This window comes from Rattus norvegicus, chromosome 6, assembly GCF_036323735.1.
Source record: "Rattus norvegicus strain BN/NHsdMcwi chromosome 6, GRCr8, whole genome shotgun sequence".
Taxonomy (NCBI): Eukaryota; Metazoa; Chordata; class Mammalia; order Rodentia; family Muridae; genus Rattus; species Rattus norvegicus.
The window spans coordinates 110,711,238-110,739,046 of record NC_086024.1 but is presented as its reverse complement, the minus strand read 5'-3'; the positions used below and the strand labels follow the sequence as shown (position 1 = coordinate 110,739,046).

General features: G+C 42.7%; 2 protein-coding genes and 1 long non-coding RNA gene across 5 annotated transcripts in view; 2 read left to right on the top strand and 1 right to left on the bottom strand.

Moving 5' to 3' along the window:
* Positions 1–16,160, top strand: part of Tmed10 (transmembrane p24 trafficking protein 10) — a 34,857-nt gene extending 18,697 nt beyond the window's left edge. The window contains 4 exon segments of the mRNA NM_053467.1: positions 2,280–2,391; positions 6,295–6,368; positions 14,661–14,787; positions 15,411–16,160. Coding sequence (NP_445919.1) covers positions 2,280–2,391; positions 6,295–6,368; positions 14,661–14,787; positions 15,411–15,532 — 435 coding nt within the window. The 3' untranslated portion in view covers positions 15,533–16,160.
* Positions 15,668–23,414, bottom strand: LOC102549675 (uncharacterized). 3 transcript variants are annotated; one of them, XR_010052290.1, is made up of 3 exons: positions 23,275–23,414; positions 18,859–23,040; positions 15,668–18,460 (listed from the first exon to the last, which is right to left on the bottom strand). It is a non-coding gene; the product is annotated as an uncharacterized LOC102549675 (long non-coding RNA). The 3 variants fall into 3 exon arrangements; XR_005506103.2 differs by having other exon boundaries at positions 15,668–21,202; positions 22,952–23,040; XR_005506104.2 differs by having other exon boundaries at positions 15,668–21,197; positions 22,952–23,040.
* Positions 23,415–23,460: 46 nt separating this feature from the next.
* Positions 23,461–27,809, top strand: part of Nek9 (NIMA-related kinase 9) — a 40,480-nt gene continuing 36,131 nt past the window's right edge. The window contains exons 1-2 of the mRNA NM_001106747.2: positions 23,461–23,847; positions 26,336–26,513. Of these exons, the coding sequence (NP_001100217.2) occupies positions 23,632–23,847; positions 26,336–26,513 (394 nt within the window). The 5' untranslated portion in view covers positions 23,461–23,631. The remainder of the gene's footprint in view (positions 23,848–26,335; positions 26,514–27,809) is intronic.

Here is a 27,809-nt window from a genome sequence, read left to right as displayed (position 1 = left end):
TATGAAGAATGTGTTAGTCCAAGCTGGTGGTATTTCTCTTTAATCTCAGTACTCTGGAGGCAGAGGCAGCTGGATCTCAGAGTTTTAAGACCTTCCTGATCTGTATAGCCAAGATTATAGAGTGAGACCCTGTCAAATAAATAAAGTGTTGAATCACAATTTCTTTGGAAAATGACTAAAAATGGTAAACTTTTACAACATACTAAATATATTTATAAATAAAAATGGCATGAATGCGTATGTGTATAAGTGCTTAAATGGGCTGTGCAGATGAGCTAAATGCTTTTATTCAGTACGTGCTACGTTGAAGAGGTAGGATGAAGAACGGAAGGTCAGGTCATCACCTGCTACATCACAGACTCTGGGACAGCCTAGTCTGCATGTCAACAGGAGGGTCTCAATGTGTGCTGCTCAAGTCTACTTTTACGATTCACCTGTAGACTGGCATGGTGGTATACGCCTTTAATTTCAGCATTTAGAGACTGGCAGGTCTTTCTGAGTTCAAGGCCAGTCTGTTTCTATAGTGAATTCCAGGGCTAGATAAGGAGACTTTGTCTTTAAAAAAAAAAAAAAATCCCTTTTCACCCATAAAAGAAATCCACTGAGGATGTGTAGCACATGTTGCACCCCAGCCTTTCTTCTTGCTCCACCATCATAGAAAGTCAGCCTGTTATTGCCTGGCTGCTCCTGAAGACTTGTGTCCTTTGACCTCCTTCTTCCGGACTCCTCTCCTGTGTGGTCCCCAGGAGGTCACACTGGGATGTTAGACCAAAGTTTCTTAACTGAGGATCATGGCCCATGATGGGGTGGGGTGGGGGAATCATGATAAATTCTCCACACCCAAAACTTGATTCATAATTTAAATTGTGAGATGAATCTGACATATGTCTGGCAATATTCACCCATGATAACCTCACACAACTTCCCACTGTTCTGACCACTATACCAACTCACAGTAACAAACTGCCCGAAATACCTCTGTTCAGATTGGACACTTATATGTTCCTGTTAGGGTCCAAGAATAACTGAAGGAAGACCCCAGACTCAAACAGTATGCAAAGTCAAAGAGTGTTTACTGCAGAAATGACCAGCATGCAGGGGCCAACTCTCAGAATGGCGACCACCTGAGGGGCTCATGGACCCCTTTTATGAAGGACTAAGAGAAATGTCCAGAAGAATTAGTTAACCTCTAATATGATTGGTAGGGTGCATAGCAGTGACATTAGTCCATTTTTGGTTGGTTGTTAACTTAGTTTCATTGTAATTGGTGAGACCTTGAAGAATTTTGGAAACCAGCTCTGTTCTGGCCTTGTTATCTCCTCCAGCTAGAGGCTCAGATTGATCCTGTCAGGGCTCACTGACTAAAGGCCCATGGTCAGTGGCTCCTGAGGGATCCAGCCTGCTGTCCAGGGAATGAAAAGGTTTTGGATCCTCATTATGAACTGCAGTGTTTTTACTGTACATTGCAGTTTTTTGGTCTTAGAGAAATAATCGTTTCATTATAGAAAGCAGACTTTTTTTCCTGATCATATTTCTCTACATATAAATATCAAAGCAGTATATCTTTGGATGATATTATTGTCAGATAAACACATCTAATTAATGTGTAAATTTGCTTTCCTATCTAACAAATGGTACAATTAAAAGTATATCAAAGGAATTGTTTTATTTTAAAACAATTTTCTGTATCATTAAAAAAAGAATTCCACTTTATAGCAGATGACATTAGCATCTTGAGTTAATGTCAGGAAGCTACTCCTTTGTGAGTTTCACATTGCAAAGTAGCTTCTCTTAAGTGAGGAATGACCATGCACCCCTGTAACCTGAGATCTGGCCCCTTAAATCGCTGCATCATCTCCGTGCTTTTCACATGGCCACTCACCAAGGTATGCCCTTCATCTATTCTTGTAGGTGATCCTTTAGTAATGGAGCAGTCAGAAGTTTGGAGGACTGCCATGCCCCTCCAGGAAGCAAATCACTTGTAAATGACAAAGATGTCTTCCTAGGAGAAAGTCTGATTTATCCTCCATGTCTAAGATTCATTTTTATCTTTAATTGACTGTGTATATGTATGAGTACATGGGTATGTGTATGTGCATGTGAGTACATGTGTGTGTGTGTTCGTGCTCAGGTGCTTGAGGAAGGCCTAAGATCTCCTTGAAGCTGGAATTGAAGCAACATCCCCTACCCCTGGCTATCTTTTTATGTTATATCCCCAGTTTCTATGACTCCCCTTCCTCAGAGTTCTTTATTAAGTAACTTCTTTATTTCTTCTTTAGATCACAGATTCTGCTGGCCATATTCTGTATGCCAAAGAGGATGCAACTAAAGGGAAGTTTGCCTTTACCACAGAAGACTATGACATGTTTGAAGTATGCTTTGAGAGCAAGGGTAAGTAGTCACCATGTTTTCCTTGCTTCTCCTCCAGCTCTCGGAGCTACCTGCTATAGGAGGCACTTGATTCCTACTTTGATTTGGTTCCTGTTTATTCTGATGCAGAGATGAATGCCTTGTAGCCTTTAATGCATCTTTAAAAGATTGTATGTGTGGAGTAAAGGGTTGATGAAGTATTGCACAGAGGGTTTCTAGGGCAGGGAACCTCCTGTCTGGTACTGTAATGATGTGTAAGCATCGTGGTACACATATCCTGTCATCTCGTGTGCTGTGGGTGGTAATGTATCCATGCAGGTTCATCATCTACAGACTGTTCCATGGCAGACCCTGGTAATGAGGGACGCTCTGCCTGTGCAGTGGTAAGAACTCCTAATTCCATTGCTAATGGAAACTAGTTTCGCTGTGAACCTAAATCTGCTCTCATAGAATCTGGAGAGGCATTAAATAGGTTATCCATTGGCCAGGCAAATGCAGAGAGAGATTACTAGAAAGTCTGTTGTTGTTTGTTCTTAAAACTTTAAAGATCCTTTAAGGCCTTCAAGTCAGCCAAGGAACTAGGAAACTGTCCTGCACAGGAGATTGTAGAGCTTATCCTCGGGTCTTTGCAGTTTACTTGAGCTTGGACAGTGTTAAATATTTATTTATTTATTTATGCGAGCACAGTGTATCTTGTATTCAGACACACCAGAAGAGGGCATCAGATCCCATTATAGATGGTTGTGAGCCACCATGTGGTTGCTGGGATTTGAACTCAGGACCTCTGGAAGAGCAGTCAGTGCTCTTAACTGCTGAGCCATCTCTCCAGCCCGAGCTTGGACAGTGTTAAAGCCATATGCTGTGACACACAGAGACGGAAGACCTCAGTAGACAGAGAAGAGGTATAGCCAAGAACCAGGTGTAGTACCATGCACCCACATCCCGCACTCAGGAAGCCGAGGCCACTGGATTGCTGTGGGTTTGAGACCATTCTGGCCTACAGTGTGAGACCACTGTTTAAAAACATATTTAAAAAATTAAAAACAAAACAAAAGTAGGAGAGAAAAGATAGGGTTTGTTGTTTGTTTTTGCCATAGCGGAAATTGAACCCAGGGCTTTGCATTTTCTGGATGGTACTCTGTTACAGAAATATATTCCTAGACCAAGAAAGAGAGGATCTGACCACCTAGACCAAGAAGACTTAAGCTATTTAAGTTTGCTTCACTATATGGCCCAGGCTGGTCTTGAACTCCCAGTGATCCTCCTGCCCTCACCTCCAGAGTGCTGGATGGGAAGTGTGGCCAGCACTCCTGTGCCCCCACCTTCAAGGTTAGGGGTGGAACCCAGAGCCCAGGGCATGGAAGGCAAGTTCTTTACCACTGAGCTGTAACCTAACCGAGAGGCTTTCTGCTGCTGTGATAAAATACTAACCAACCACTCTGAGGCGGACAGGGTTTATGTCATTTACAGCTTCAGTCCCTCATCAAGGGAAGTCAGGGCAGGAACTGAAGCAGAAGCCAGATAGGACTGATGCTCCCTGACTTGCCCGGGTTGTGGCACTACCCATGTGTGCCTTCCCACATCATTAATTAATGGAGAAAATGCCCAAGACCTACCTAGCATCATTTTCTAAAATTGAGGCTTCTCTTCCCAGATGACTATCTTGTGTCAAGTTGAGAAAACACTAACTAGGACATCACCCTCTCAGGTTTTGTTTATCTATTTACTTATTTATTTATAGAATTTATTTTATGTATATATGTGTACTACATGCATGCCTGTTGCCTGTGAAGGCCATAGGATCCCCTGGAATTTAGAGTTAAGGATGGTTTAATACCAAGTGGGTGCTCAGAACCAAACCCAAGTCCTGTGCAAGAGCACCCAGTACTCTTAACTGCTGACCCAGCTTTCCCAGCTGTCTCTTACCCTAAATGGGGAAGGAAAGCAAAGATTATATGGCATTTATGGTAATGTCACTCTCAGGAGTACACATGGGGTTTGGGCACAGGCTGTTCGGGCTGCCTTGATTGTAGACTTGATGGTTTAATATTCAGAAAGCACCTGAGGATGCCTTAGTTTTCAGTCCGTAGGGTTATTTAGTTTGGGATTTTTTTGGTATTGTTCATTTGTTGGAGGATTTAAAAATTTTGCATGGGTATATGGTTGAGTCTGTGTGTATACATATGTGCCCTGAGCATTTGTATGTGTGAGTACAGGGACCTGCATGTTGCAGCACATATGTGATCAGAGAACAGCCTGCTGCAGGTCTTGGTCCTTACTTCCTCCTTTGGTGCTGCGCACGTAGGCGAGCGGTCTGGGAGCTCCCAGGTTCTCTTACTCAACCTTTAGTCCATGCCATAGGAGCAATAGAGTTACAGAATGCACCACCATGTCTGAATTATACATGTCTGGTTCTGGAGATTGAACTCAGATCTTCATGTTTACACGGCATCTCACTCTGTTCCTAATCTCACCGATAGTGCTTTTTCTCTTGTTTTCGAGTTGCTCTTTCTAGTCTCTCCAAAAGTTGATCTTATTGTCATTTAAACATACTTAGCCATGCACGTTTGGCTTATGCCTACAATCTCTGCACTTGGGAAGTGAAGGCAGGAGACTCATGAGATCACAGTCAGATTTAGTACCTACATAGTGAATTGTAGGCAGCCTGGGCTATCACCACTTGTAACTCCAGCTTCAGGTGGATCTAACACACTCTTCTGGCTTCCATATGTGGCATACACACACTCAGACACAATGTTTCACATTTGAACTACAGCTGGAGTTAAAGTGTGTGTGTGTGTGTGTGTGTGTGTGTGTGTGTGTGTGTGTGTGTGTGTCCATCCGTCTGTCCTACATTATCATCGGACATTATACCTGTGGAAAGTCTCACTGGTGCAGTTCTAGCTCCATAGTACTAGTTCTAGCTTCAGTAGTACTGTTTGGGTTGACTTCAGCCAGTTTCAGAAAATCTCTTGCTGTCTCTCAGACAGCAAAGGGTACAGTAACATTTTCCTTGGCTAATGACATCAAGAAAGCCCAGTGCTTAAACAGCACTAGATTTGCCTAAGACTTCTAATTTCATGCAGGCAGCTTTTAATTCTATAAATAGTAAAACCCAGGAAATTGTGAACTGTTTTCTGGAGATTTTTGAGTCTGCCTTTTTCCTGTGTAGAATCTTAATTCAGATTAGCTAAATCAGATACGGTTTCTGCTATCATTGCTACATTGCTTGGGCCTTTTATCCCAAATAGACATTTTCCTTCTAAGAATCATCCCTGAGAGTTACCCTCAGACTATAAATTTGGCTTTTGTTTTTGTCTTTGATTTTTGAGCTTTTCTCTCAAATGCTCAATGGAAATATCCCCAAAACTTTTTATTCACCTACTAAAATAGGCCTTGCCTTGGTCAAAATGCTTGAGTCAAAGTCGAATATTAGATAAAACCTGTATTTTCAATGCCGAGGTTTGTTTTAAGTAATCTAATCTTAGTATGTACAGCTCCTAAGAGACCTGGACTACCTCAGTCTGGTAGAGCATTGCTCTTGAGATGTAGAAATGGCGCCCACTCCATGCTGATGTGCATGCCAGTCAGCTTCCGACTGCTGTGACTTGAGTTTCTCTCTGTGGCGAGGCTGTGAGTTTTCCTTTTCCTAGTCCGCCCTCTGTACAGTCACAGGCTCTTGTGTCCTGCTGAAGGTGGTTGCCAGCAGCATGCCCTGTTTGCTTTCCAGCACCCGGCACAGACGGAGGCTTTGTCTGCAGTGCTAATGACTTTAGCCAGCACTTTGCTACTGCAGAATGGCGGGCGGAGTTAGGGCTGTTTCCTTCTATTGAGCAGATAGGGGTTACGGAGTGGGAGGGTGGGCGGGTGATTTCCCGGAATTTCAAGTATTCTGCACAATGAATCTTTTGATTTCTTCCTCAGGAACAGGGCGGATACCTGACCAACTCGTGATTCTAGACATGAAGCATGGAGTAGAGGCGAAAAATTATGAAGAGGTATGTACTGCTCCAGCAGACAGAGGAGAGAGTAGCACTCAGGGCGGGAGGCTTATGTGACCTAATCAGGCCAGTGGCCACACTTGGCCCACAAGGCTATGGTTTTCTCAGCAGTCATGTGACAATCAGCCCTGGCTTGTAATACAAAAGGTTGTCTTAACAGACTTGAACAATAATTCTGGCTGTGTTTATAACCAATGAACTGAAACAGCTGTCTGTACAGATGTGTGTTGGTACGGTAAAGAGTTCAGTCATGCCATTAGCATTCTTGGGCAGAACACATACACAAGCGCACGCACGCGCGCGCGCGCGCGCACACACACACACACACACACACATTTAAATAGAATTCAGTCAAAAGAAAGATTTTTTTTTAATTCCTAAGATCATCCCCCTCCCTCACCTAAACCAACAAGTGGATGTATGTCTTAGGGCTTAGACTCAAACACTGGTTAGTCTTGAACAGCTGTGCTGGTTTTTTTTTTTTTTTTTTTTTGAGAAATAGTAGCTAAAATAACTTCTAGTTAAGTAAAGGAAGAAGGCAGGGTGGTACAGAGAGCTGCAAGAAAGAAGGGAGAGTAACAATGAGTAGAGGGGCTGGAGAGGTGGCTCAGCGGTTAAGAGCACTGGCTGTTCTTCTAGAGGATCTGGGTTCAATTCCCAGCACCCACAGGGCAGCTCAACAACCATCTGTAATTCCAGGTTCAGGAGATCCAACACCTTCACACAGACAACATGTGGGAAGAACACCAATGCACGTGAAATAAAAATAAATTATTTAAAAAAAATAATGAGGGGCTGGAAAGATGGCTCAGTGGTTAAGAGCACTGACTGCCCTTCCAGAGGTCCTGAGTTCAAATCCCAGCAACCACATGGTGGCTCACAACCATCTGTAATGAGATCTGGTACCCTCTTCTGGTGTGTCTGAAGATAGCAACAGTATACTCACATATAATAAATAAATCTTTTTAAAAAAATAATGATTAGAAATTTGAAGGAAGCTCTTGGGGTACATACCTGTGAGGAGGTAGAAGTACAAGGATTACCATAGTATGAGGCCAGTCTTGCTTACTTGGCAAGTTCTAGGTCACCCTGGACTATTGCAAGACGCTGTCCCAAAAAAGCCCAAACAAAGGCAGACATTTTATTCTGGTAGGAGGTATCATAGGATAATGGAAATGGACTATTGGTGCATCCTAACTATATGAAAAAAAGTCATTTAAAGTGACTTAGAAGAGGGCTGGAGAGATGGCTCAGCAGTTAAGAGCACTGACTGCTCTTCCAGAGGTCCTGAGTTCAAATCCCAGCACCCACGTGGTGGCTCACAACCATCTGTAATGGGATCTGATGCCCTCTTCTGGTGTATCTGAAGACAGTGACAGTGTACTTATATATAATAAATGAATAAATCTTTTTAAAAAAAGGTGATTTAGAAGCATTTGAAAAATGATGAACAGACATTGCTTTGTCAAGATTATGGGAGGAAAATTTCCTAAAATGGAAGCAGACAGGAAGTGATTGACCATCTGTGGTTGTGCATCAGGAAGTGGTTGCCTAGTGACTACAAGTCCACAGAGTTTTCCTCTTTTTTCTTGTTCATGTGTTCAATTGAGTGAAGCCAGAGTTACTTGGAAGCAGTAGCTGGAGAAGCAAGTGTAGAGTAATGAGTAAAAGACAGTTCCCAGCAGAGGCTAAGCTGCTTGTATCTCCAGGCTAGTGTGATTAAAAGAAATAAAGCGGGAGAGCCTCTTTAACTGATGAGTTTAAAAGTGAAAAACAAGTTTTCCAGTGTCTCAAGACCAGTTTCTCTGTGTAGCACTGGGTGTCCTGGAACTCGCTCTGCAGGTCAGGCTGGCCTCGAACTCACAGGGATCTAGCCTCTGCCTCCCAAGTTCTGGATTAAAGGTGTATACCACTACTACCCGGAAAAAGTGAAATCTTAACTTTTCAAGATTCTAAAGAATCTTGCTGTTATATTAAATTGTTATTGTGAGATATAAAATACTAGGAAAAAGGTTTTGGTTTTTTTTTTTTTTTTTTTTTGAGAAATTGTGTATATATACACAATGTATTTTGACTATATCCCCCACTCTCCTTGTTCTGATACCCCCAGACCCTCTCAGACATGTCTTTTAACTTCATATCTTCTTTTTTATAGCCTACTGAATCTAGTTCTAGTTCCTCATGTTATGGTGACCCTAACCATAAAATTATTTTTGTTGCTACTTCATAACTAATTTGCAACTATTCAGAATTTAATGTAAATATTTGTGTATTCTGATGGTCTTAGGTAACCCTGTGAAAGGGTCATTCAGCACCCCCGGGGGTGGTGACGACTGGTCTAGTTGGTGCTGTCAGTAGTGCCCTATGTGCATGGGCACCTAACAGTGGCCACACTTCCAAAGAACACAGCCATCAACAGCCAGGAGCTCCTCAGCTAGGTTGGGTACTCCTGAGACCTCTCCTTATCTGTGCTGGAATGTTGTCTGGCTTGATCTTATTCAGGTCTTGTATAGCTGCTGTGAGTTCATGTGCGCAAGGGCCATATCATGTCTAGAACACAGCATTTCACAGCACTCCTTGTCCACTAGAGCGTACATTCTTTCTGACTCTTCCACTGCGTTCCCTGAGCCTTGGAATACTGAAAATACAGTTCTTTTTAATTACAAGAATAGGTACAGTGTTTGCAGTGTGGCATTGTTACTGCTGCTTTTTCTACCCTTGGATTATTCTATGAACAGAGACATTGCTTCCTACTGTATAACTTGTTATAACTCTGTTCTGTCATTAAGCATCTATGTATTAAATAACCTGAAGCCCTGTTAAACTGGAAACATAGCATCCTTTCCCCAAAACAATGGTGTTACTGTAGCTTTGTGTGAAGAATGGTGTGAATGCTACTATCATACCACGTACCATAAGAATCGCAATTCCTGGCATTTCCAGTATCCTTAGGTGTTACTGACACTGGAAAAGGATTTTATCTTTTCTGACCTTCTGCTTAATAGAAGAGGGGAATCCCTAGAGAAAGGAACTACATGGCTTCCTTTGCCTGCTTCCTGCTTCAGATGTCTGGTGTATCCTAAGCTTTTTACGTACATGATTACAACACAGCTCTAAGGTTCTGCTTCCTAACCACAAACTCCTCCCCACCACTTTCTTTAATGACTTCCCTCCTCCCAGCCCCCAACAGCAGCACAGGCAAAGGCAGAGTAGCTATGCATGACAGGCCGAAATCAGTCATTTTTTGAGTCTATAGCTAGGGTTAGACTCTTTGGACCTTGCTTAGAAATACCTGTGGCTTGTCCCAGGCTAATAACTCCTATCCTGAGGTAAAGATAACAGAAACATTTTGTTCCCTAGTTAGTTAATTGCCAGAGAGCATGGGGCATATTTAGAGTTTTTAAGACATTTCATTTTATAAACTCTGGAGATAATGGAGACCCTTTATCCCAAAAGGATTTGGACCATTTGGTATCAGGAAGCAGCATATTTTTTTTAATTTTCTTCACATCCAACATCTCAAGAATGTGGACTCAGTTCCGAAATCCTCTATTGTCCTGTAAAATTCAATAATGCCTTACTGTTTGAGACAGAGCCTCACCATGTAGTCCAGGCTAGCCTGGAACTCAACTTTGTAGGCCCCTGGCTGAGTTCAAACCATCAATCATTTTTAATCTCAGCTTCTGTCTGAGGTGTTAGGATTGCCAGCCTGTATCACCACACCCAGCTTAATCAGTGTCTTAATAGTGGGACACAGAGGCACAACAGCCTATTGGAAATGTTATAGGGACTTGGTAAAATTGCTATATAGCCTTACTATAAAGTATTTTCTATTTGGGAGACAAAATACTGGCTGTAATGCAAAGAGAGAGTGCTCTGTACACAGAGATAGATGTTTGGTCCCTTATGTTTTAAGGACTTCTGCTACTGCCTTGCCTCTGCCCCTTAGATGGCAGCATCTCTTAGATTCAGTATGTGAGTCTAGCTTTTTTGTTTTCTAATTTGTTTTTAATTTATTTAACTTTGTTTTATGTCTATTGGTATGAGGTATCAGATTCCCTGGAACCAGAATTAGAGACAGTTGTGAGCTGCCGTGTGGGTGCTGGGAATCAAACCTTGGTCCTCTGCAAGAGCAGCCAGGGCTCTTAGCCACTGAGCCATCTCTTCAGCCCTTTAAATTTTTTTTTTTTTAAAGCAGCTTGTTCTTTCGTGAACTGGAGTAGTTGTTTGCAGGGATAGACTCCCTGATTGTGTAACTGGGGCGGGGGGGGGGGGGACAAAGGCAGTTTGTCCCCTAACTCCTGACTGCGTATGCCCTTTCTTCCTGTGGATGTTCGCATTTTCAACATAAGGAAGTCCTGTGTTAGTTAGATCCTATTAGACTGCCATTCTGTCAGTAGGTGCTCCCAAACAAAATTGAGGTCACAGCTAAAGACTTTCCAAGTGTTCTGATTCTCTAAATGCTGTGGGAAGGAGGAACTCTGCTTCCATATGCCAATTGCACAGTCTAAGTTAAAGAACAGGACAGGAGGAAGGCACTTGAACCAGGCATTTTACCTTTCTCTGAACCATGAGCGTTTTCAAGTTCAGTGCCCGAGGTTGGCACTGTTCCATGAACCCAGCTTGGATAGCCTCTTGGCCCTCTGAACTGCTGTGAACAGGCTGTGCCTGGAGAGTGGTCCCTGAATCTTGTTCTTTATCCTCTGTCGGACTTCATGTCCTTCACAATTATTGTTTAGCCTTTGGAGCTTGTGGGAACTGATTTGGCTTTTGAGGCAGGGCAGGAAGGTAGCGTATTAATGTGACTAAAGCAGGAGGCTTTCCCGTGGATCTGAAGCAGTGAGCTTATTTATTAGCTTTTGCCTGCAGATGAGTGATCTTCTCAGTACCTGTACAGATGAGTCTGGGAACTATGGATTCAAGTCATCATCAGAGTGGCAGACACAGATGCATTTTAGGAAAAGCTTAATTTATTGATGCTCTGAGGGTGCACAGACAGGGAAAGGCCCCATGGCTTTAGTTTTTTTCTAAGCAATATGAACTAGTCATGTTAGAGTGGTGGATACTATGGGATTGAGGGCTTTCTCTGTGCAGTGGGCTTTATGGAGAAAAGGTGCAGAGTACTCTTCAAATATAAAGCACTTGCTTAAAGTCCTTGAGAAAGCTGGCTCCTTGGAAGCCAGTGCTGCATATTAAGTAATCTCTTAGAGCTGGACTTGAGATACGAGTCAGAACTATAATGTAGGAATGGGACAGAGTAGGAGTGCCAGTGATTGTACCAGTCATAGCTTCCAGGCTAGGGGGAGAGAGCTGTCGTGGACAGGAGCGAAGGGAGAATCTTGATGGTTAGTTAGCACTTGAGGGTAAGTAGGATTGGGCAGAATGAGATTGTATGCCTCTGAGCTCAAGGGTGGAGCTCTTTAGTTTTGTCTTACAGCCCAGCTCTGCTTTTCTGATGCTAAGTAAATGCCTGAGCCTGGGTAGAGATTCAAGAGGCCATCTTAGTCTAACCTGGTCTGCCGCTGAAAATCGTAGTCTGCCACTAAAAAGTGAGTGACTACAGAATGCTTAGTTTCCTCCTCTGCAAAATGATGGACTCATAAAATGAGTACCTACTTCCTCTAATACTCTGATTATTTAATGGCTACATGCAACATATCAGGAGAGTGGCACCCCCTAGAGGAATATTTGTTTCACATTGTCATGGCCTGCCTTTATCAAGCTGTGGGGGGGCAAACACTTTATTTTCAGTTTTAGAAGAAAAAAGCAAAGTACTTGTCTGTCTTCATGAAACAGACAAGCTGGTCTTCTAGAACTCGGAGCATTAAGCTGGGCATTTAGACAAGTAGAACAGCCGTTGGGGTGATGGTAGGTTTTTATTTCCTTTTTTTTTTTTTTAAGATTTATTTATTTTATGTATATGAGTACACTATAGCTGTCTTCAGAAAAGGGCTTCAGATCCCATTACAGATGGCTGTGAGCCACCATGTGGTTGCTGGGAATTGGACTCAAGACCTCTGGAAGAGCAGTCAGTGCTCTTGACCGCTGAGCCACCTCTCCAACCCTTCATTTCCTTTTAAACAAGAATCAATCTTACTTGCAGCACTGGTGAGCATGCATGCTAGTGAAGCTTGGTCCCAGCCTTGAGATTTCACTTTTTATGTTTGAACTATCTAGTGTAAGTCACTGATGCTTAGTCCTGGGCAAGTGAAGAGGGCGTTTGCTTTTGCCCTTAAACATGAGAATAGCTGCAGTGGGAGAATTGGAAATTCTCAAACTTTACTACTCTGAGAAATTTAACCAGACCCCTCTGACCTAATATAATTGTTCATCTTTTATTCATCCATTTATTTATTTGTTTTGTTTTTTTGTTTAGGGTCTTATGGAGCCTACCTAGGCTCTCCTCAGATTTATTGTATGGTAGTCAAGGCTGCCCTAGAGCCTCACAGCCTCCAGATTTACCTCCCAGATGCTGGTGTGTGTGTGTGTGTGTGTGTGTGTGTGTGTGTGTGGTGTGGTGTGTGTGTGTGTGTTTTCTCACTCTGTATCCTAGGCCAGCCTCATTTACAGCAATCCTTAGCACATATATATACATACGCACATATATGGATATATGGATATAATATCTTATATACATATGTATTTCTAGCTGGTGGAGCACAGCCACAGTTTCACTTCCAGTTCCTTTTTGCAAGTTTCTATTTGGCCTTAAGTAATTGCTGTCTAAGAAGTTTCATACTGTTGCCTGTCTCAGTCTCATTCAGGAAGCTTTGGATGGGGAAGTTCAGAACAAGGAGGAAAATGTTAAACACACTAAGTTTGCTTTATTATATGTTTTATTAGTGCCTTTTCCTTGGGTCTTTTTGTTTGGTTGGTTTGGGGTTTTTGGGTTTTGTTGTTGTTTCTTTGAGACGGAATCTCACCATGTAACCCTGGCTCTCCTAGAACTCCCTATATAGACCTGTCTGACTTTGAACTCAGAGATCTTCCTGTTGCTGCCTCCCAGGTGCTGAGTTAAAGACATGTGCCACTGTTCCCGGCTTTCCTTGGGGAATTTTGTGCAGATAAATACTAAATTATGGCAACCCTGGACCCTCGGCTAGAAAAGCTATAAAACTGTAAACACTGTACCTTATAATGGAGTCTGAAAACTTTATGCTGAGTTGGTAACTACAGCTGCTTCTGAAAGGGAACTGAAGAGCTGTCAAGGTAGATTTAGGGTGGTTTTTTTGAGCAAATGCAGGATTTCTCTTGGCTCTGAACATAATCCAGCCCAGTGTTGTTCGACTTATATATGCAAACAGGACCCTCCTGTTGGTTTTTGGTTTTGTTTTTGAGTTACTCTGTGATTCTGTAGGAACACATGCTTTCTTCTATGCACATTTGGCCTACTGTGACTCTTGAAGCTGCCACTCTAACTGTAGTGTCTGCTGCCTACCAAAGAAGGAAAAGGCAGTGTAAAGTGCTTCATTCCAGCCAGGAATCTGGAGGAACGATCTCCTCCTTACAGCCTCCCACTGAACTGTACCTGTAAAGAGGTGGTTTGTCTTGCTGGAAGTGGTTACCCTCCTCTGTTGCTGTTGCTCTCCAACTTTTTTTTTTTTTTTTTTTTTTTTTTTTTTGAGTCAGGATGTCTCTCTGAGCTTTAAACTCACTATTTCAGCTAGGCCGGAGAGCTTTTGAGCTCCTCCCCCACCTTCATGTCTCCACATCACAATGCAAAGTTGAAGTTTCAAGAATGCATTACCATGCCCAGCTTTTAAAGCCGTGGGTGCTGAAGGTGAGCGGCAGGCATTCTTGTGTCATAGCAGGAGATCTTACATGACTATTGACAGCATCTCCCTAGCCTTGTGCTCAAGTCTTTTTTGTATTGCAGGCTGACCTTGTCCTGGAGATCTTCCTGCTTCTGCCTCCTGAATGCTGGGTTTACACGAATCACTACTACACATTTCTTAAATCTTAATCAAAATTAAAGATCGAAGGTGGGAAAATATAGTTTGTAGAGAAAGGTAGAAAGCTGAATTTTAAGTGTCTTGGGATGATTGATAGATTTGAATGTGTATATGTAGACGGGGCAGTCTGCTCACACCCCTGCCTCACTTCCTTTGGACTCCTTCCCACACCGGCTAACTCCTGTCCTACAGCACTTCTTTACAGGTACAGCCCAGTGCAAGGCAGGAAAGGAGGACGCTCCGATCCTCCAGAAGTCTTAGTTTTGTTTTGTGCTTTGGTGTTCTTTACTTGAGCAGTTTTTTCAGGGAGTCAGGTCCTAATTCTGATCTTTTCCAGATCGCAAAAGTTGAGAAACTCAAACCACTGGAGGTGGAGCTACGGCGGCTCGAGGACCTTTCAGAGTCTATTGTTAACGACTTTGCCTACATGAAGAAGCGGGAAGAGGAGATGAGGGACACCAACGGTGAGTGGGGTAGCTTTGGGGTAGCTTTCGTTTCTCAGTGAGTGAGCTCTATATAAAGTGGACGGATCCTGGACACTGAATGTTGGAGTACACTTTTCTCAGCTTGGGAAAAGTGGAACATGATTTAGGGAAGAAAATTGCTTCTTTAGGGCTATTGTTACTAAAAGGTCAGTCAGCTGGCTAGGCTTTCAGAAGGATGAAATTTTCCTTTATGATATGTGATGACCATATTTTTGGTTAGCTTGTAGCAGAGTGATACCAACTTGTAATTTTTAACATTTTAAATGGGAATAAAGACAAAGCAAAATGAAACAGGGCTAGAGATGGAACTCAGAGCCTTGTGCATGCTAAGAAAGTGGTGTACCACTGAGGTACTGCTTCTTATTGGGGTCTTGCCACGTAGCCCAGGCTGGCCTGGAACTCAGGATCCTCCTGTATTAGCCTCTCAAGTGCTGACATCACAGGTGTATTACCATACTCACTTTTGCTTGCCTGAATTGTGAACTCTGAGACCTAAGGACAGAATGGGGTTAATTGTCTTTCCTCCCTGACCATTGTTTTGCCAACTGAAGCAACTTATTTCATTCCATTTACAATGGCCTTGTATTGTTTTGTTTCTTCAGAGTCCACAAACACCCGCGTCCTGTACTTCAGCATCTTTTCCATGTTCTGCCTCATTGGACTAGCCACCTGGCAGGTCTTCTACCTGCGTCGCTTCTTCAAGGCCAAGAAGTTGATAGAGTAATGAGGCTCAGTCTTCTGTCCCCTGGAGCCAGCAGAACATCGCTGGGACGTGCCTGGCCTAGCCCAAGGCCAAGTTACTAACAGTATATCAAGGCGCAGCTGAGCATCTTGCCAGAACTGATCCTTCTGGTGTGGGAGAGCATGGGCACCACCCACACCCAGCAAGTCAGAGAGGACTTTTTAATGCAGTAGGATTTGGACTGGTTTGCAACAAGATTATTAAAGTCGCCTATGGAAAAACAAAACAAAACAAAACAACAAACAGGGGTTACCTAGATAACGCCAAAGCCAGCATTCGTCCTGGGTCGCCTCACAGGATCGGTTTGAGCTGTTTGCTTTTTCTCTCCCACTTGCTCACCGCCTTGGTCCTCCACTCTAGTTCTCCTCCAAGATTTCTCTGACCTCGGTCAGCTCCTTCATATCAGTTGTCTCTTTGGTTTCCTTGTGAAACACCTTGAACTTCTCTTGGTCCTTAGATGAAATGTTTACAGAGCTTCTGGTGATATCCTTCATAATTTTATGTCTTCTAAAAGGGTCATGGGTGGGACACAAAACAAAGTGAGCTTTGAACTGTAGATAATCTCTTAAAAGAAAATCTCATTTTAGACCATTAAAATGTTTGTGCTCAACTGCTTGAAGTCCTGGTGTATGTGTGTTTAGTTCTGTCCAATTATCACTCATAGGTCCTGTCGGTCATCTCAGGTAGAGTAGCTCCATCACATGGCTGTTGTAGCTGGCCACTCCCTTCTTCACCCCAGGCTCTGGCTCCCTAATCTGCTCACTGGTTCTGAACCTTTGTAACTCTGTTATGTAAATGGGTCATCAAGAGTGCAACCTTTGGAGGTTGACTTTCTCCACTCAGCATAATTCCCAGGAGGTGCCCCTCAAAGGTGTTGCACACTGATTTTCCTCCAGGTTATGGATGGTACTGCAATGTGCTTAAAGGGCATATGGGTGGGTCTGGTGATTTGGCCCTTAACCACTAAAGTTCTTATGTGAATGTACGTCTTCATCACTCTGGGATAGATGCTAAAGAGGGCAATTGCTATGGTGTGTGGGAAGCGCACACAGTTCTAAATGAAGCCTCCTGCCCTTGTCTAGAGTGGCTAGAGCATGCTCCATGTCCACATTCTCCTTCATCTTTATCATTGTTATTTTAACTTAGCCCCTTGAATAGGTGCCTGTAATGTCTCATCATGGTTTTAATTTGCATTCTCCAAATGGCAGATGGTGTTGAGCATCCTTTCTTGTGCTTGTCATTAGCCATCTGTACGTTCTTGTCGGTGAAATGTCTGTTGGTGGCTTTTGCCCATTTTCTACATGATCATTTGTTCACTTCACCGCTGAGTTCTGTGTGTGTCCTCTTGGACTTTTGGGTAGTTGCTTGAACTTTTCACATAACTTCTACCAGGAAGAATGAGTAAATTTTACCAGCCCTTGTACGGGCCAATCACTGATCTAATTCCTGTTCTTCAGTGTTGTCTCAGAGACGTGGACATAAAGGGTTTAACTTGGACATCTGGGAAAGTCACAGATAGTAAATACTTGAAAATATTTGTTGTAAAAACAAAGCCAAGGTTCACTTGGTGGGAGTTTTAGGTACCTCAAAGTAGTTCTGGGAGTGTCCCTCAGGTAGGTAGGTAGAGTGCCTACCTAGCACGTGGAAGGCTCTGTGCCTGATTGCCTGCACTGGGGGGAAAGTAAGTACAAATGCTTGTAAACACGAGAAATACTCATTTATGACTTAAGGTCTTTCCTACTTCTCCTGGGAAAGTGGGTGATCTTTTAACCCTGCTGACCTGTTGTTACAGGGATTGTCTTAATTGCAGTCCTGAGAATTACAGGACTTAGACCCATGTTGCTTACAGTAAAGAAGTGAAATATTGAAGTTATCAGAGAACACTGTTAAGATGACCTGGATGAAGTACGAAGGTGAACAGGAATGCTTTATGTGGTTAAGTATCAGGCTGTTCTGTTAAGGTTCCAGTTACTATACACTCAAAAGCCTTTGTCTTAGGACTCCCATAAACGCCTGCATGGCATCAAGTGTTCTCTGGTACAACAGTGCCATCTGCTGTTGAAAAATGATAGGTCTCACTTCTAAGATCTTAGCATGCAAGTCCTCACCATGGCACCAGCAGATGGTCAGAAATCTGTAACATCCATACATCAAGTGACAGAAGAACAATTTAAGTATGAAAAGAATAAACAATAAGAAAATAAATTTTGGGTCAAAACCCATTTGTAGACTTTTAAATGCAAAACCATGGTGTGTACCATTAGCCTAACACGAGACTCCTATTTTCTGACTTGTGCCTTCCCCTCTTTTAGGAGCAATGACAACCACTCTACTAATTTTCTGTTTTCTGTCCTGGAAAATGTCAATGTTTCAGAGAGGAGAAAAATAGACCATTTTGCCCATGGTTTTGTTTCCAAGCTCTTGTAAACAAGAACATCTGTAAACATAAGCTTTGTAGAACTGAAATTATTTCAAGTCCTTTCGTTTGTTTTAATTCATGCCAAAAACAACCAACTTGGACATTGTGCTTGAAGAGCATTTATTTGCCTTTGGCAGTAGGCTTGCACAAATGCACATCAGCTTTATAAACAGGTTATTACCTGCTTCCTTTCATTTTCAGCATATTCAAAATAATTTGAGAATAAGACAGTTTCAATAAACCTTGTTCCGTACCATTGTCATGACCCCCCACCCTACCCCCATCAGAGCCATCTTCTGTTTGTTAATGGGAAGAGGCATGTGGGGTTTATATAGGCTCACCTGTTGGGAGATTTTTGTGTAAACTTTCACAAATAAAGGCTAGCAGAAACCATTTGCGGTGTACTTGTCTGTTAATCTTTAGAGCCCTTTTTTAGTGGGTCAGCAAAGATTCCTTTATATTGCTGCTTTTTAAAGTATAGGGAGTGAAACCTGGTGAATTAAAGAAAGAAAAATGTCACTGATTTACTCCATATGGATAAAGTTTATATGTGAACTAGCAAACATCTCATACATGTATTTATGTCACTAGTCATTCCTTGTATGTCCTCAGAGGATCTGGACTGTAAGCTCTGAAGAAGCTACCACTGGAGTTGTTTTCTCCAGAGTCCCCCCACCTTGCTTCTGTTCCTGAAGTGTCCATTCGGTTTAGAACCCTGGGGTGTTTTGGTTTTGCATTTTTTGGCCCCTCTGGGTAAACTGGACCCCAGAAAACAAAGGGCAATTTCTCTTTTCTTTCACTTTTTAATTTTTTCATGAGTATTCCTTTTTAAGTTTTTATTTCTTTTTATGTTTATGGGTGTTTTGCCTGCATATATGTCTGTACACACCTGGGAAAACCATAAGACTGCGTCAGATCCCCTGGGACTGGAGTTATAGTTGTGAGCTGCCGTGGTAATCAAACCTGGTCCTCTGGAAACGCAGCAAGTGTTCTTAATTGCTGAGCCATCTCTCCATTTCCCCATGAATCTTCTTTCTAAAAGCCAACATGAAGTGTTCTATAGATCCCTAGCTGTCTACTCATACATAGTTTATTAGTAAATCCATAGCCTACTGTGAATCTTTTTTAGCATGGTTTACAGTGTTTTGTTTTGTTGGTTTTTTGTTTGTTTGTTTAAGACAGAATCTTTGTGTAGGCCAGACTGGCCTCAAACTCATAGCAGTCCCCTTGCCTCAATCGTCCAAGAATTGTGTTTGGAAGGATGAACCACCACACCTGGCCAAGTATATTTTAACATCCAAAAATGCTTTATGGGAGCTGAGAAGCTAAGTCATGACACAGAATCATGAACCCTGAGTTTGATTCTTAGCATTCATCTAAGAAGCTGTGCATGTGGGGGTTGGGGATTTAGCTCAGTGGTAGAGCGCTTGCCTAGCAAACGCAAGGCCCTGGGTTCGGTCCCCAGCTCCGAAAAAAAGAAAAAGAAAAAAAAAAAAAAAAAGAAGCTGTGCATGTGATTATGAGGTGGCCTGTGCGTATAATCCCAGTACTGGAAAGGCAGAGACAGGCGGATCCTCGGGGCTCTTTGGCCAGCCTAATCACTGAGCTTCAGGACTTGGTCAAAGACTCTCAAAAAAACCAAGATGGATGCCTCCTGAGGAATGACACATAGGCTGACCTGTAACGTCTATATGCATACATACACATACATACCAAGGTGTTTTCTCACCAATGCTTTAGAGATCATAGATCAGCAAAACTGATAAATAGGGACTGGAGAGATGGCTTAGTGGTAAAAAGCACTTGCTGCTGCTCTTGGAGAAGAGCATTATTAAATGTTGGGCTCCTAGTACCTACACTGTAATTCTAGTTCCAGGAATGCCTTCTTCTGAGCTCTATGGGCATCAGGAATACGCATGCTGTGGATACACACATATGTATGAAATAAAAAGAATCTTTAAAAAACTTAGAAATAAATTTGTTTCAATAAAATAATGGCATATTTACATTTACATACCTTATAAAGTACTCTGTTTGGTGATGTCCTCCCATAGATGAGCCATGTACATATTTTAAAATGTTGCAGTGTCACAAACAAGTCAAACAAGTAGAATTAATATCAGCAGTGTATTTAATTAGAATGTTATAAATATTATTGCCATGTCATCGAAATAAAAATGATTCATGTTTCCTATTTTAATAGAAAACCTTTGAAGTCCAGTGTGCATCTATACGTACAGTGTAAGTGTTCAGTGTTGCTTGGAGTTAGTGGCTCTAATAGCAGACAGTGGAAGTGTAGACTTTGCCCTTTAGTGACCAAATTTTTCCAGTAATTTTATGGGCCCTGGTGGTTTGCCGTTCACAAATTAGAAATTGGCAACATAGCACATTGTTCAATTGTTAAAATATGAAAATGGTCTGTTTTGACCAAAGGCCTTTAAAATAAACGTTGAGGATCTTAAGATTTATGGGCATTTACAGATTAGTTTTTGGCTAGGCATGTGACTGACACCTGCAGTCCTAGCACTTGGGTGGCTGAAGCAGGAAGTGTGTTGTGAATTTGAGGCTAAGCCTATGCTACATAGTTCCAGGCCAGCTTGGGTTGCAATGAAAGTTTTGTCTCAAAAAGTTAAGATTAGTTTTAGTTCACTCTAATGAATTTGGTGTGAACTTTCTGTATGCTCTAAGATGATGCAAAAGGACATTCCACTAATTAAACTTAAGATATACAAGCAATATAACTAAGGCAGTCAGGTTAAACATGCTAAATAGTTCTTCAATGCAAAAGGAGCAGGAAGATGAATTGTTAGACTTCAGCAAGACTTAATTTCTTAGACTGAAAGTGGATGCTTATAATTTTAAGTAATCTGATTTCCCCCATCATTTCAGGTCAAATATATAATGACTTCCTATTCTCTTTCACAGAGTAGTTTAGCTAAAATCTACTGTGCCCAGATAAATAAGAGGCAACTTTACTCTCGAAGTGCCTTCTCATCGCTGTTAACACTTTCATTTGGGTATTCCTGAGAACCATGGCCAGCAAGTTCCCCTTCTATCCACACCTTCTAAATGCCTTTTGGGAACCTTGAACTTTTAAAAGTGCTTACTTACCCAAAATTATTACTGCCTTGTTATTTCCTGTTCTTTGGAAGACTAAACTCCATGAGGGTAGGACCCATGTTTATTCTGTGTTGTAATCCAGCACCTGGCCCACGAAGAAGGTACTACCTGTGCTTGTTAAGTGAGAGAGCTCAAAATCAGAAAGATTTGTATCATCTAGGGCACTCAGAAATCAACATTAGTGAACAGGCATTCTGTCAGGAAGTGTGACATACTTGTGGGTAACAAACTGATAGTCACTCAACAACCAACAGCTCCCCACCCCTTTTTAAGTCTCTACTGTTAGGCCGCACACGTTTCTGGGTACCGATGATACATAGTAATGAGGCTGACATTCTAACGAGTAGAAATAGCAATAAAGCCGAATACATCAAAATGTGATAGATAAGTATCCTTAAAACAGCAATGGTAACAGGTTGGGAGGCCTGGCTTAGTTTGGACTGGATGTGAAAAAGAGATTTAGTTCAATGTGTGCATCATACAAGCAGACTATCATTACTAATGTAAACACTGGGTCCAGATAGACTCAGGCAACAGAAATCTCTTGTGGTCTACTGTCCAGATGCGGTGTGAAGTATCACCCCATGTTAAACGGAACACCGATGAGGTGTGGAGTATGAACTCAACCCTCACATCACACCAATCTTGTCTTCTTCCTGTGTGTGAGGTCTTCTTAGCTAACCTAGACTGAACTCCCAGAGTTCCTGCATCTACCTTACCACATTCCACCTGATCACCAAGCCTAAATGTCCCTCGGATGGATTTCTGAAATCTGAACCTCTTCACTCAGTGACTTTACCTCTTAGAACAGAAATTGCCGCCTAACTGATCATCTCGCCACCCGTCTTTGTTCTCCACTCGGCTTTCTGAGTCCTTTGTAAACAGAAATTAGGTCTTACCCTAAGGTGACCAAAGTAATAACTGGGCTGGGCACTTAAGCAAAAGGATGTTTTAGTCACTACCCTAGAGAAAGCAAGCTTAAGCAGATTTCCTCAGAAGACTGAGAGCATTGAGAGCCAGGAAAATGGCTCTGTGGGTAAAGGTTCTTGTCATGCAAATCTGACAATTTATAGTCAATCCGCAGAACCTGTGGTGGAAAGAAAGAAACTGCAAAATTATCCTCTGATCACCGCATACGTGTCTTGGAAGCACAACCCCACCCCACCCCATCTATACACACAATGATTAAAACACGCACGAAAGCTCTCTCTCTCTCTCTCTCTCTCTCTCTCTCTCTCTCTCTCTCTCTCTCTCTCTCTCTCTCTCTCTCCTGGAACATAGGGCCCTAATCACATAGTCCTTTACTTTAGTTTTCCACCGTCCACAGGAAACACCAAACTGTACAACCCACAAAGGGTACTTCCTGCTTCTACCCAACAAGCGCAACGGTGCCAGCCCCATAACCCCTTAGTTTCATCACACCCTGCCTTTTCCTAACTCTGGGACCAGACTGCAGGGTTTGATTCTCAAGCTCCTCCTAACTAGCTGTATCACGTAAAACAATCCACACCCCACCCCAACAGACACAGAAACCCTGTGTTCATAGTATTGTGAGGATTTGGGGCCATAATTTTCAAATAAAACAAAACTCTTTAGCATAGTCCCCACCTGGGCACCCCTGTGGTGGTCATAGTCCTGCAACTTTATAGACGACAAAGAAGAAGAGGAGGAGGAGGAGGAAGAGGAAGAGGAGGAGGAGGAAGAAGAAGAAGAAAAAGAAGGAGGAGGAGGGGGAAGAGGAAGAGGAAGGAGGAGGAGGAATTGTTAAAGCTCACAGTAGTTATGAGAAGAAGGGGGGGGGAATTGTTAAAGCTCACAATAGTTATGAGGTTAAGATAACATAATAAAGCAGCTGTATTTACTGTATTGCAATTCTCTTGGTGTCCATTCTCTGTTCTCAAATACCGTGTATGTCCGGCACCTGATGTTTCAGGAATGCTTTATGCCGATTCTGGAAGATGAGAAGGGAGGAGAGAATGGCATCAAGTAGGATTAAGTATTTTACAAGTTGTGAAGAGGGGACCTATGGTGGTCCTAGGAGAAAGATCCTAACCTACTGAATGAGATGTCAGAAGTTAAATGTTTTCAGCTTGCTCCATTATCTTTATGACAGTATCTCTACAAACAAGAGCCCTGCCCCACAAGTCAAGTGATTGCTAGCACAGTCACAGCTTTTGGTACTAACTTGACGCCAGGACCACCTCCAAAGTCTAACGTCGTCTGGAGAGCTGGTAAGGGAGCGGTCTGCTGTGGTCGCTCTTCGGCGTCCACGACACTCACAGGTGCCAAAGTCAGCGATGCCTTAGAGTGTACGGGACTCATTTGTAACAAGTGGGCAAGAGAAGGCGGAGGAAAAACCCCAACGAGCCGGAAATACCGAGAACTGCTTCCGGGTGAGGGGGCAGGAGCCACCATGGAAGCTCACTGGGCCGCAGTGTTGCCTAAGCCGGTGGCTTACGTCTGAGGCCAGTGAGGCGCTACGCGGCCGGCAACTGCCCGCCGTGGATACGCAGGCGGCTCACGCCGAGCTGCGGCCTCCGCCATGTCCGTGCTGGGCGAGTATGAGCGACACTGCGATTCCATCAACTCGGACTTCGGAAGCGAGTCCGGGGGTGGCGGGGACTCGGGCTCGGGGCCCAGCGCTAGCCCGGGGCCGCGAGCCGGCGGTGCGGCGGAGCAGGAGGAGCTGCACTACATCCCCATCCGCGTCCTGGGCCGCGGCGCCTTTGGGGAGGCCACGCTATACCGCCGCACCGAGGTAGCGGCCCTCAGCTCCGGACGCTTGCCGGGCCTCCCCGCTCCCTCCTTCCCGGCCTTGCTTTCTAGCACTGCTTGCTCGGAGCCCTCTATTCAGGCGTCCCCTGAGGCTTATGTCTCGGGCCCCACCGCGCTTTCGCTTCACCTACTTTAGGAAATGGGTTTGATCACTGCTATCACGGCGAACTAAGCGAGTCACTCACTGAGCGGTCTTTTGAATTTTCGTTTTCCCGTTTGTAATTGGACTTAGCGATAACTATCTTCTCCCACCCATGTCACCCCCAAAAAACCACTTTACACTTTAAAGGTTATTTTGAGATCCAAACGAAGGTGCTTTGCAGATTGAGAACAGTCTATATATAAAAGCTCACTTCCTTTCATACAGCTGTTCAGTGTCGGGATGGAGAGTTGGTGTGTGCTCCCAGATAGCCACACTGGCACTTACAACACACTCTGCTAGTTCTGTTGTTATTTCTTTTTCATAAACGATCACTGAGTTGGAGGATTTCCTTGATCACCAGAAAAATCATTGTGTCTTGTTTTTTGCTTGTGTGCTTTCTCCTTGCTTTTCATTCAGTGATTATGTAAGACAAATACTTTATTGGTGTAGTTAGTTCTGGGGAAACAGAGACCCCTTTCTTTAAGAACCCAGGGAAGCTTGTTATTTTTCCCACCTTCTTGTATAAGTTCTTTGGAAAGACCCATGGATCACTGGCTCCGAAATTAAGAATTTAATGATTTAAAATCCTGTAGTAATGATTCTCTTCCCCCAAACTAACCATAATTTGGGTTTAATCTCTACAGCTTAAAGCTCTAGCTTTAGGGTAAACATTTAATGAGAACTTGCTGAGGCTGCAGAAGGTGATTCATGCACCTGCAATTCTAGTTAGTGTCTGCTCCCAGCCAGCACTTTTTGTACTGGGGATAAGACAGGCTCTACCAATCAATGCTCAGAAGGCGTTCTACCACTGAGCCATAGCCCAAGCCCCCAGCATATATCTAAGACTGAAAGGTGGAAGGAAAGTAGTTACAAGAAAATATTTTTGTGTTCTTTTCTATTTTAGGAACCCATTAGTGGGCACTCTCATCTGTAGTAGTCTGTGTTCTTATTTGTGGCCAAAGATGAGTGTCACTACTATTTCCTAGCTTTTAAGTCAGTATATTTAAGTGGCACACTCACTCAAGGTTTGCGCACCAGTTTCCTATCTCTGTCTTATGTATCACGTTAAACTTGATTACTAGCTTTGAGTTAATTTTATCACACTTCTCAGAACTGTATGACGTTATCTCTGTCACATGGTATTTATAAGATGAACTTGCAAAGCTTTTTAGAAACAACCCTTTCTTCTAGGTTATAGTTCAGCCGAAGGCCAGTCATGTTAGTAACGGTCTCAGGTGTGGATATCCAAAGGAGAAAAAAGGACTGAGTGCTTGCCGTGTGCAGGGACTGAGAATGAGCCGTATTTACGTGTTTGGTAAAAAGTTTGAAGTTTTCAAAAGAAACTTTGAAAGGCCTTGCTGAGGTATTCTAAAGGAATGTTAACATGGGTGCTGGTAGGCTAGGAAGCAGTAGCTAAAGAATGAGAAGTATCCCAAAATGAAGTAAAGGTTAGGTCAGTCTGCATGGAAGTGACTGCAACTTACAAGGATTAGAAAAGCTGTGTGTGTGTGTGGGGGGGGTGTCTTATTCAGAAAGAGTAGATGAAAATTAAGTTTATGAAATCAGACAGGTATATAATACTTGGATTTTATAAGGACCTATTGTCAGATGGAGATGCTGCTGTGTACTTCTGTCTTCCTCAAATTCCAGCTCTGCCACAGGCCCCATTATTACTAGGGACCTCCAACATCCCTCAACAGAATCCCTGAAGTCAGGTCTTATCTAATACTAATACCTGAAACTAAGACTGTGCAAATTAAGGGCAGCAACAAAGTAGTGTTTTGATTTTTTTCTATATTTTTTTATTTTGTGTATGTGTGTGGTAGTCAGTTCTTCCACTGTGCCAATTCTGAGGTTCAAATTCAAGTTTTCAGATTTGACAGTAAGCACCTTTTACCCACTAAAGCCATTTCTACCAGCTCTCAAAATAACATTTTTAAAAAAAAAAGATTTAGTTTTATTTTTAAATTCACTGTCTATATGTGGGTATGTGCAAGTGAGTGGAGGTTCCTTCAGAGGTCAGGTGCATTGGGTCCTACCCATGCCCTCCTAGAGCTAAAGTTATAGGCATTTGTGTACTGCCCAAAGTGGACCCTGGTAATCAAACTCTGGATCTCTGCAAATGCAGTATACTCTCTTAAACACTTAACCATCTGTCCAAGCTGGAAAATACCACCTTCAAGCTTTGTTTCCCCTAGATCTTCAGCAAATTATAATAACTGTGCAGAATCTTTAAAGTCTGAGTCATTCTTCGAAGCTCACAGGTTGGGTATGGATCGGGGCACTGCCAGGTAAGAAGAAAACACATGCCCCTGCTCCTGTGTTGTAGGATGACTCACTGGTGGTGTGGAAGGAAGTTGATTTGACCCGACTTTCTGAGAAAGAGCGTCGTGACGCCTTGAATGAGATTGTCATTCTAGCGCTGCTGCAGCATGACAACATTATTGCCTACTACAACCACTTTATGGACAATACTACCCTGCTGATTGAGTTGGAGTATTGTAACGGTAAGGCAGAGTTCGGTGGGACTTCCTCAGAGACACTCACATGACATCATTGCTTTGAGGGAGAGGAGTATAAGAAAGGACTTGTAATGATAAAACTCAAAATGGCTTTCTGGAGAAATCCACTGAGGTCTTGGAGAGTTGTAAGATGATGTTCAGAGTGTGGGGAAAGAGTTCCCTCCATCATTCTTACAGAGTTCCAGCCATCTTCAAGTTACTGAGTTTTGTGGTGGGGGATGAGTTCTTTCGTTTTTGTTGTTGTGAGTCTTGATACATCTCAGGCTTGTGGAGAACTCGGTCTCTAACCCAGACTGGCCTTGAACTGATAGCAGTTCTCCCTAGGACTGAGACGGCACGTGTCAGCCCCACTCCTGGCTCTGCAAATTATTTTTTCAGTTACATTTTGTATATATTTTCAGGGTTTTTCCTCATGAAATGACAGTTTGCCATTTTAGACATACACAGTACCAGTAAACACAGTACAGTAGTGTTTAATGAAATCTTATGTGGGGTATTGATTTATATTAACTTTAGCTAATGCTGTCCTACTAGTAAATGGTCTAAAGATCATAAGTAAATGAGAAAGGCAGTATGGTAGTATGGTGTGACCCTTATTCTGGTTTCTTATTTCTTAGACGCTTTTTTTTTTTTTTTAAAGATAGATTGCAGTTCTGCCTAGTTGTTGAAAAAACTAAATTCTTAACTGACCTCACATCCTGAGTTCCATTGCCCTCTAACCTTGGGAAAAAAAAACAACTTTGTGCCTTAGTTGTCTCATCTTAAATGAGTTTGTTGTTTCTAAGGATTTATTAAGTGAGTTCATTATATGAAGCAAGTGTTTGATGACAGGCCTTATTATCTACCAGTCTTAATACACATGAGAATCTCCAGAGGCCTTTTCTGAGCTGCACATTAAGGAGATGCCGGCTTATTCATCCGCACTGTTGCTTTGTAATTAGTTCCGGTTATGAACAACCCTAAATATACAATTTTTTAAAGATTATTTTTTATGTGCATTGATGTTTTGACTGCATCTATGTCTGTGTGAAGATATCAGATTCCCTGGAACTGGAGTCACACACAGTTGTGAACTGCCATGTGGGTGCTGGGAATTGAACCTAGTTCCTCTAGAAGAGCAGCCAGTGCTCTTAACAGCTGCACCATCTGTCTAGCCTTATAAGTAATTTTTAAAGTAGCAGGAACCTTACATAATTCACTTCCTTTTGGGTTAAGAGGAACTAGAACAAATGATAGTTTTTTACACTTCATTACTGAATTACAGGGGAGGAAAATGTAAAG